Here is an 11,057-nt window from a genome sequence, read left to right as displayed (position 1 = left end):
ATCATGATGTTCTGTTAGAATCGCTGAAAACTGTTTTCCAAAATTCGCAGCGGGTAGTGTACAGCATCGATTTCTGTGGAACCCAGTAGCTGTCAGAGCAACCCTGTATACAGAAAGTAAAAATCAATAACCGGAAAAGACCTAAATAATATAAACCGACCCAAATTTTTGATTAACTCAAAACGATTTGCACAGTTTGGCAGTCTCGCTCGAAATTTAGCCTGAAAATGATAATTTTTCGCAAACTTTGTGAGCGGTTTTTTTTTGCTTAATTTAGGGACCATCCAAACTTGTTGAATTGGAAAACTATATTAAGTTAAAAGTGGTCGAAAATTATAATTCTTCTTTTCTCAAGAAACTTTTCTATTCCAGATACCGAATCACTTGGCCTGGTTGATCTTCTTTTACATAATGTTTCATTCGTGGATGAATCTGATTGGTGAACTTCTGCAATTCGCCGATCGGGATTTCTATGCAGACTGGTGGAATGCCGAGAACATTGACGTGTTCTGGAGAAATTGGAATCTGCCAGTCCACCGATGGGCCATCAGACACTTATACTTGCCAATGTTGGATATGGGCTATGGTCGGAGCACCGCTAGCATGGTGGTATTTTTTATCAGTGCCTTTTTCCACGAATATATGGTACGTTCATTTTTTTCATGCAGTTTTAGGTTGTTATAGATTATAAATTTCGCAATACTCTCGTAAATCAAGCCCTGGCAAATTGATGAAAATAAAAGTTAAAAAAAAATACAATTTTATTAATATTGTATGTAACTGCACTAAAAAGAAAAAAAAAATGTTTCCGTCATCATTGATGTGAGCAAAAATGGAAGAAAACTTCCAACATTTGGACAAATAGAAGATCTAAAAATCTATTATACATTTTGTACCAGAACCACAAACATACATAATAGGTGTATAAAAATACCTGTAAGATGTGCAGCTGGATTAATGTGACGATGTGCCACTGGAAATCACTGCGTGCCGTGATTTTTTCCTGTCTGGTAAATGTGATTAAATATAGCTTATTCAGTATTTGTCACCTTTAATTATTTTGTATAAATCTTTGTTATAATTGCAATATGCTTTGCAGCAGCTTTTAAACTTGAAAATGAAAAGTAACAAAATAATTATTTATTTTGAAGACTAGAAGCAGTAAGACAAAGGAAGCATAGTTGCCAGATGTGCAATAAAGTATAGCGTTTGCTTTTGGCAACTAACCCAAAAGTTCGAATTAAAAATTTCTCTTATAATCATCATTTTTTAAATGCTGAGAGCATATTCTGGCGGAAGCAACATTATTTGTGTCCCCACTACAAGCATTCTCCCATAGCTTGCTTAAAATACTGTCTTCATTATTACTATTGCAACCGTAAACTGCACACCGCATTTTTAATATTTCCGAACCGACACTTAAAAGTAGCAAACAAGACTTCTTTAGGGTATTTTTCTTCGCAATAAGCCCAAATCAGGTCCCAAACGCGATTTTGAAAGCATTAAGATATACAACACTGCAAACCATACGCTCATATAACTTTCCACTTTTGAACTATTGCGTTTTAAGCAGCTGCTCACTTGAACAAAGTGGGCACCAGTGACGTCACTAACCTAAAATGTTAAAGTTTGTTTTAGGAATACTAGGGAGTTTTTAGGCCCCTTAATTGCAACACGTTTTACATTATCTGTTATTCTGAGCATGCGCATTAGTAAAGAAATAACCGTTTACGTTATTAGAGGATAACGTGTTCTTTTATTTACGTACGAGTAGTAGTAACGTTAATAAGCATCACGTTAAGCAGAACGACGGTGTTGACATATTTGACTTATTTCTAATATTATTAATAAAATAAGCGGCTATAATAAAATAAGAAATCTTTGTAAATTTAAATAAGACTTTCTCATTGATTAATTTACGCCATTATTGCGTAATTACGGATTTTATGTGAAAATTGTTTGGGCTAATTTGTACTTTGGGTGTGCTAACTTCTAACCCATAACCTAACTATTTGATTTTGAATTTTTATTTAATATGTTTGGAATATCTTCCTTGTGAAACCTAAAACTGATAAGGCATTTTTTGATAAGGTCATTTTTTCTGGTCTCAATATTTTCTAAATTAATAATAGCTCTTCGGTTTACAACAACAGGTGGGTCAACAATGTCGTGTCTCCCTGGTCATTTCGGAATGTTTTCTTCCATCTTAACCACTTTTTGTTTAATAACAATACCAACTTAAACTAGCTTTGAAACTTTTCCAAACAAAACGGGATAAGAAAACAATAAAGTGAGGTTTATTGTAATAAGAGTACAACAAAAAACGCACTTAACGTTATTTGCCTGAACACCTTATTTTTTAACACTGCGCATGATCACAATAACGATTAGCGTTTAAGGTCATCGTAATTTTAAGGGGCCTAAAAACTCTCTATGTCTAGGTTATCGTTCGCCTTCATCGGCGCTGCTAATGACAATACGGCTAGTAGAAGCGTTGGTATGTTCATCGTCCTCGGGAGAAAATAAAGTTTTTGATCTTATTTTGATTTTATCTTTTGATCACTTTCTTTTGGGTTTATAATTTCTTCTATTTCTTTCGATTCTTCTGATGTGGTGTTCATAGTTCCTTCGTGTTGAATATATTGCTCTATTTCAGCATCAATATCTCCGCAATTTCCAAGAATTGATTCATTTTCGATTACGTTAATTTCAATTCGGGATAGAGCATCAGCATTCGGGTGCTGTGTTCCTTTTTTATAGCTGATCTCATAATTGTATTCCTCCAGTTTCAATCTCCATCTTACTAGTTAAACGCAAACGTCAAGTTTATAAATGGGCCTTTAGGTTAGTTTGGGTGAGTGATGTTGAATCCAAATGATGGATCCATGACAGATGTTACTGCGATGAGCCACTCGTGTATCCTACCTTGTATTCATTGTATCGCCCCAGAATACGCTGAACACATTCAGCCGGTAGCTTGTGCATGGTTTGTGTTTACGTTTACGAAAACTAATAAAATTAAACTCGATGTTCGTTACGTATTTTTACGACAATATAACATTTTAATTACTTATCTATTTTTTAATTTAACAAAAAATTATACATGTTTTCGATTGATAGAATAATTTTAATTTATCAAAATAAGATTTATTTTTTTAAATAAAAACATTATTGCGCCTTTCGTGGATACTTGTGCCAGAGCCGCACTTTAAGCTACGGATACTTTTGTATCGCAACAAGTCGATTGTTGCCGTGTTGTATTCGCTAGACGGCAAGGAGCAAGCTACTTTTGTATACGCAACTTTGTATCATGTACCTGTGCTACAAATGTTGCGCGACTCGTGTCCACTAGAATACCAAAGCGGCGTAACAATTTTGTATCTCCACAGACTTTTCCGTACTCGTTTCGGTCGATCACTTTCGGTTTGAAAATGCCGAAAAAACTTGCTGCTGCTTTAATTGTGCTTTCAACTATAAAAAGACGAAGACTTGCAAAAAAGAAAAATATAGGTGCCCGAGTTGATAGCGAGAAGAACTGAACTAGGGGCTAAACAATTAATGAAATAATTATGACATGAAGATTCGAGATTTTACAAAAATCTTTTACGTGTGTCTGCAGCAGATTTTGATTATACAGGGTGATTCACAATCTTATGGACACAGAGCAGGGGCGATGTTTTTTTTTATAGAGGCATACCCCCTTTTACCCCCGCACCTTTTTTGTGGTGCGCCACTGAGTTCGTCCGAACACATTTTTGCTGTTGTTGTTCAATTTAAGAATTTTCTGTTCTCTTGCAGTTTTGTCGTATCCGTCTTCGTTTTCCAGTTATTTGCACAAATATTAGTCCATGTAGGGTTTCTGGGTGAATTTTCTCTGAATTTTTTTATATATTTTGTGTGTAATTTTTTCTGGTTCACATTTTTCTCTGAAAGCTTCAAGTGTAAGTTGAAGTTAAATTAGGGATGGCTGACGAGTTAACTGTAAAATATTTTTTTTTTACTTTAATTTAATTTACGATTGAGGTTTATCGGCTGTAAGCTAATCCAAATAAAAATACACAAAAATGTAACGAATATTTCAATTGATTATGATATTAACTTATTTCACAAAAAATGTGAACAAAAGGCCGCAAAAAAATTATAAGAAAATTCATGGAAAATGCGCATATAACTCGAAAACGAAGACGGATACTAAAAAACTGCAAATATTCCGCAATTAATTTCAATGTTTCATCCCTTAACCACTTCTCCATTGTAAAATTTTTACTGCAACAAATCCTGACCCAAACAGCAAAAAGACATCTTAAAGACGTCTTTAAGATGTCTAATTCAGATATGTGAGACGTCTGTATATGTCTTGAAGACGTCTGTTGTTACAAATATGGACGTCTTGAGGAGATGTCTTAAAGACGTCTTGAACAAATGTCTTAAATACGTCTTGAAGAGACGTCTTAAAGGGATGTCTTCTTGACAGACGTTTTCAAGACTGTTAGGAATATAAATAACATGTTTTTATTTCATTATTTTTTTGTATTTTGCCTATATTATACAGGCTATTTTGTTAGCAGACAATTTCGTTGAAGGTTTACCACACCACAATATCAACAGTTTTTTAGTAAAACCCTAGCAAACCAAGTGCATATAGTCTAATGGCAAAGATTTGATCATGTCAAGTTTGGGTAGTTTTTTCTAAAATTGTCTCCCCAGTATGATGGCTGTCATCAGTTTTTTGTCGGAAGTCACAATCTGTCCTTGTACGTAGGTTATGTATGTCAGGAAAGTACACCCTGTCAGAGTAATTTCCTTCAACATTAAATTTTGAACAGGTAGAATAGTCAGAATTACCTTTAATTTATTCTACATATGATTTTGCGGGAGCGTCACAAATAATTGCTTTGATATATACTGCAAAATGTTGATTTTGATTCAAGAAACCTTAATTGATAACTTCAGTTGCATCGTGCACAGTCGGACGAAAATGCATTGACGTGTTGTGGCTTCTGATTGTCATGGTATATTCCTATAATTTCTAAAATGTTTTTATTGCTTGAAATACTGGCTGCTATTGGATATACCTGACTAGATGAAGTTTTGGCAAGTGGCAATCCGTCAATATTTATAAGAAGACCTACTGAATTATTCAAGGTGTTAATTGATTTTTGGCCTAAACTGTTCAAAATACTGTTGAGGCGCTTATTTGTCCCAAAATGATAATAATGTTCGGGTATTACTGATTTTAGTTCAACAGACCTGACTGTTTGAAGCAAGGTTTTTGCATCTAAAGGCAACTTTACAAATAGGTTGTACTGGTTTTAATAAGTCATTTAAAGAAGTATGGGCTATGTTGTGCTTCATTGCCCATTCTGCCAACTTTGTTTGAAATGAGTTATTACTACTACTACTGGTAAAACTATCATAAGTAGGATAACCTTCAAATTCATTGTCGTCTGCTATGGAATCAGAATCCGAATTATGGCATAAAAACTCACTACCGTCATTTACATTAGGATTTAGTGATTGGTTCACTTGTTGCACGCGCAACGTTGAGTTGTTTGAGCTGCACTCAGGCTGTGAAACGACGTCACCACTAACCGAACTCTCAAGGGAATTGTAAAGTTTCTGTCTTTCGGTGGCTCTCTTGGCACTCATATAAATATGATGTTTGTTTAACATATATACATGTTCGCTTCATGTTCGGTTCTGTATAAACCGTAAATTTACAAATTTTAACAAAGCTGAACAGCTAAACACAGTATATAACTAACCGCAATAGACGATTTAATAACCGAAATTAAATGTTTTCACTGCAATCGGATGCACTCGAGCAAGTTCGTCAAAACGTCTTGGACTAGACATTTAGAAGTCGTCTTAAAGACGTCCGGTGCCAGGCATTTACAAGACGTCTTGTAGTAGACATCTTGAAGTCATAGACTTAAAGACATCTTCAAGAGACATACGACGTTCAGACGTAATAACGGTATAAAGAAGACGTCTTAGAGACGTCTTGTGCTGTCTCGGGAGAAACAAGCCACGTTTGTTTCGTACGCAACACAAGCGCAACAAGAAAACATCTGTGTCCACTTAAATGCTCTCGGGCATTAAGTGGTGTATCGCCGCAACACGCATTTTGTTGCGATACACGTTTAATTTGCCCTGTCGACAGGAAACACGTGTTTCCAGCATGTTGCGGTACAAAAGGAGCCAGTGGACCCGTACCTTTCTCTGGAGCCGCACTTTGGCGCAGAGGTAAAGCGGTGGCCCTAAAAATCCCCCTCGCAGACTTTAATAAAACAGCAGGAATGAATCCGCGGTCATCTGACAACCCTTTATCAAGCGATTTAATGCCGCAACGACCGGAAACGCTTCTGGTGGGAACAACCTTGTGCCACGGGACAAAAACATTGTCAAACAAGGATCTTCTACGCATTATTGGATATGAATGGATAGGAAGGCTGGTAGAAAGTGGTTAGACAGCGTCGGGCCGGAGTCGGATGTATATACCGTTATACCGCTGAAACGAGAATGGTGCAGACAGAAATGATTGGATGGACAGAGGAAGTAGAGGATGAAAATGACGATGATCAGCTGGCAAAGAGAAAGAAAAGGTCGAAAATGGTAAACAAACGCGAATGAAGGCAATAAAGGCACATGATGGGACGAGGCTGGACAGTAACGAGAAACGATAATCGCAACTTGGCACAGAATGGAACGAATTGGGTCCCCCGCTAATTGGAGGGTGGCGGTTCAAGGTACAGGTTTGATGGTGGATGTTGCTTAATGCTATAGAGGACGAGTGGGGACATAATGGTGGGAACCCGGACGAGACGCTCTTTAACATGGTCACCGTGCAACCAGCCCACACTCACCAGACCGATCGGAGCTGGTCCGCGGAGCCTCCGGCACATCGGCCATCGTCGAACATGGTCAAAATCCCGCGGTCGTTATGGTTTCGTGTGCAAGACCCCCCTCGTTTTCGTGGTGCAGGGGGTCAAAATCAGCAAGGACGTCGTCCTCCCGTGGGCCCTGCAGTGTTTTGGCGATGCGGATTGGACGTTCCAACAGGACTCCGCTCCGGCCCAAAAAGCGTAAGCGACTCAGGGCTGACGCCGGCCCCATTTTCCGGATTTCATCTCGTCGACGGAAAGGCCGCCCCACTCGCAAATTCTCAATCCGATGGACTATAGTGGGTGGTCTATTTTGGAGAGCAGGTGCAACACGACACAAAACCTTGGAGTCGCTGCGTCGGGAATGGGATCGATTGTCTCCGGCAGAGGTGCGTGGCGCGGCAGCGTTTGTTGCTCTGCCGAGACGCGCAAGGAGGCCACTTCGGAACCGGCTGAGTATGTTGTGGTCAAAACATAGTACACATGTGTCAAAACATGAGTATGTGGTGGTTGTGTATTGTATTTTGTTTTTCTTGAAAATTAAACATTTGATGAGGTTTTTGTTAGAGCTAATTTTTTTAATGTCAACCGGCCTATTGTCGCCACTGTTGGTAATATCGAGTCACTGTAGAGTAAAAGTGCGAAGGACAATATATTGGTTTCCATCTTGGAAAATCAATACGGACTGTCACAATACGACCAGTACTTACCGTATGGTCACTTTCCATAAATAAATGTGCTGATAATGGTCATTTCCTTCTAGGTAAGTGTACCATTGAAGACGTACAAAATATGGGCATTTATGGGAATGATGGGCCAACTACCATTATCGCACGTGTCCCGTTTCGTATGTAAACGGTATGGCCCTAGATTCGGAAATATTGTTGTTTGGTCGTCGATAATCATTGGTCAGCCACTCTGTATTATGATGTATTACCATGATTATATGGTGATCCATCATGGGTCAACCATTGCTGAATATGTTCAAGTTTAAGATTTTGTTTAATGGTTTGAAGATCCGGTATTTTTTTAGGTTATCAGGCTCTGGCCTTCGCCGTTAACAATATGTTCATCCTATAGAAAATCTCCATACCAGCAACTTTTCTTAGTGGTGTTTTCAAGATGCTGAAAATTTTGCGAAACACTGCATTATTATGCATCTGAGCATTTTGGAAAAGCAAATTTCAAAAATTTGAAAGTGTTTTTTGACTCAACCGACGCGATCACCTTAAAAAGTTTCTTGGGAAATAAAAACCTTTGGGCAGAAAGACCGATTGGGTCGATAGCCTTTTTCTGTAGGAAATAAAGATTATTTATATAAATATAAAAACTTTTTTGGCTTAATATAGTTTTTTAATTCAACAAGTTTCCCATAAGAAAACAGGCCACGCCCTCTTAATTCTGATTGTAAGCTTGTCAACGTCGCATTATGCCGAAGCTGCGCGGGCGCAAAGTACGTTATTTGATAACAGTCCGCAACAGGTTGCCAAATGTGCAAAAAATACCGGCAAACAGTAGTAAGAGTTGTACTGGGCGATAAACGTTTGATGTTCTGTGAACTCGTCCATTTAAATCCGTGATTGGCGCTGTTGCCGGCTACCTCAAAGTTGCAAAAAACACTAGAGATTATCATCATTTGGTTTGCAAATTTTAATGTTAACTGAAAAAAAAATTTTGGAAAAAAACAAAAAAAAATAAAATTCGGAGGGACTTAAACTAAACCAGTAACTTTTTTTAGTGCTGTATTTAGCGAAAATGCGATCGCCTTTCAGGAATGAAAATTAATAATTTCTCCACAAGATAAGCGATGACGCCTTGTTGTCCTCGTTGTCCGGGGTGATCAAGGCGTTCTAGGGGTTCTAGTTTCCACTTGATTTTTGGCACATTTTGAAGATGTTTTGCATTAATTCCGGTTAATTTTTCTTGCTTGTTACAATTAAGCGTTTTTTTTTTTAAATAATACCAAGCCACTATCTCCAGGCAAAAAGAGAATTCACCGACAGATATTTGCTAGTTTGGTGGACATTAGGCAACGTGTTAGAAAGTGACTTTTGCCCGCCGGACTGCGTATTGTGATGGTGTTTTTCATTATTATATGAAAAACTCGTGAATTTTAATAAGTGCAAACTAATTGAAGAACTCTTTTCTGCTGAAAACACCACTAAGAAAAGTTGTTAATAAAAATATTCTCTATGAAATTAGCACATTGTCAACGGCTCCGACCAGAGCCTGATGTTATTAAAAAGTCCATTAAAGTACAAAATGCCAAAGCTTGTCTGGTTTTCAAGAATCCTTTAATAAACTAATTGGCCGGTTGTCCTTTACAATGGTTCATTAGACGACTTTATATGAATATTCTTTTATTAATAGGTTTAAGCAGATTAGTTTTAAGTTGAAATAAAATATAGTGTTGTCTTCAGTTGGATCACTCTAGAGTGTTTTGGAAGTTTTACTATTTGTACTCCCAGCCAACTTTTAATTCAATTTTTGTATAAATTATTTCAGAAATACAGCTTCAATATGCTGATGATTTTAGCATAAAGCACAATTGTGATCAGTAAAAACGCAAATTTATCTGCATATTTTTCCCAATAGGCTCCATCCAGTCTTCCATTTTAGGTAGATAAAGATATGTTTGCTTTTGGAACGCATTATTTTATTAGATAAATAGTTTTTGATTAATTTAAAGTTTATTTAAAACCGAAATCACAGACTGTCAGTTTATAAAATTAGATAATAAGTTCCATGGAAGGTAGTCGAGGTGTGGGTGGCTTCATGATAAAATAAGGGAAAACGCCTAAAGCATTTATATTTGCCAAAGAACTGTTTAGATATGTATGTATATTTTTATACATGAATGTACACGAGTAATTTGTTGCCATGTTATTAAATTTTATAGTTTAGATGTTGCCAGTGGTTATTTCAATTCCTGTTTTTCTGACACAAAATAGCTAAAGGTGAATGTTCTCGCCGATCCCCTACCGATATTAACTGGTAAGTAACGTTGGATAAATAATTTTAATGGAATTGTTAACTGTTCAAATTTCCAGTAGCTTAGGGATGATTCGGGAAATTTGACAACGTCACCAAATACGCGATAGTAAATATGTTTTTTTAAAATGCCGGAGTTTGAAAATGTATCAGATATCCGATGATCCGAAAGCAACTTCCTTTGAACCAAAACTTCCAGAGAAAGGGAGGAAGAATATTGTCCTTTCACCCTAAATGCGATTAGGAAACGACTGACTAATTTGTTTAGATCATTATTATAAAGTATATTTTTTGTGATATGAGGGGACATCATGCTGTGGTCTGCCCCGTTAAAAATTTGCTCACTTTGAAGACAATATTTATATTGACTTAATGTCCTTCTGGCTTTACCGGTGGGTTTCTACAAAACGAGTAGAAATAGAAGATTGGTTTTGGGTTTGTTGGATACAACAGATTCTATTCTATAAACTTGGGAAGGCACATAAAATCGATTTTACGATTTTTTTTTAATGTTTGACGCCAGCCGCGTTTTTGATACAATCGCTCTTGTTCTCCTGCGTTTCTCTATATATTTCTCTAAAACTAGCCCAAACAGAAGGTTGATTTTAGGTTCTTTGGATAGGAGAGATTATATTTTATATACCTGGGAAATTTGGTTATTGACGGACATAAAATCGATTTTTACGAATTTTTCAAAAATGTTTGACGACAAAGTCGCGTTTTTAATACAACCGCTTTTGTTCGCCTGCGTTTCTGGATATGATGGGTAACACTATGTTGAGTTGCGCTTTTGAGTTGTTGCCGCTCTTTGAGTTATAAAGTTATGTCATTTATTAAAGCAGATTAAAGCTTTAGGAAACCCGAAACTGGAATTTTAACATCTAAAAAAAAAGGTCGTCAACATTTTCCCAGCAACGGAGCTGAGTTACTTTTCCTGTAGAAACGATTCTTTGAAATAAATTTTGAAGAACCTTAAAACAATTTCAGATCAGTGAGGGTGACGAGTTTTCCAAATAATTGATTATAAACTTTCGCTTGTTCTATGGGGGGCTGAAAAAATTATTAGGGTTTTGTCAAAAAATCGAAACTGCAAAAAGTTCTAGAAAAATATTTACAAAGCGGTTAAGGAGACGAGAGTGTTCCAATAAAATTTCATTTATCATTTTTCACAGAAAATACTTG

General features: G+C 36.8%; 1 protein-coding gene across 2 annotated transcripts in view; it reads left to right on the top strand.

Moving 5' to 3' along the window:
* The window catches only part of LOC109533688 (diacylglycerol O-acyltransferase 1), a 23,858-nt gene extending 14,069 nt beyond the window's left edge, over positions 1 to 9,789 (top strand). The window contains exons 8-9 of one of the 2 annotated variants that reach the window (XR_007280303.1): positions 373 to 745; positions 797 to 1,043. Coding sequence is in view for 1 of the 2 variants with exons in the window: in XM_019899065.2 (XP_019754624.1) it covers positions 373 to 645; positions 7,648 to 7,878 (504 nt within the window). In the remaining variant the exon portion in view is untranslated. Of the gene's footprint in view, positions 1 to 372; positions 746 to 796; positions 1,044 to 7,647 lie in introns of those variants that run through there. The other variant, XM_019899065.2, reaches the window with a different exon arrangement.
* Positions 9,790 to 11,057: the final 1,268 nt, after the last annotated feature.

Source organism: Dendroctonus ponderosae, unplaced genomic scaffold (genome assembly GCF_020466585.1).
Source record: "Dendroctonus ponderosae isolate FM_Combo_2020 unplaced genomic scaffold, Dpon_F_20191213v2 Dpon_F_20191213_1, whole genome shotgun sequence".
Classification (NCBI taxonomy): domain Eukaryota; kingdom Metazoa; phylum Arthropoda; class Insecta; order Coleoptera; family Curculionidae; genus Dendroctonus; species Dendroctonus ponderosae.
The sequence above is the reverse complement of the archived record's forward strand: the minus strand, read 5'-3'. Positions and strand labels throughout refer to the sequence as shown.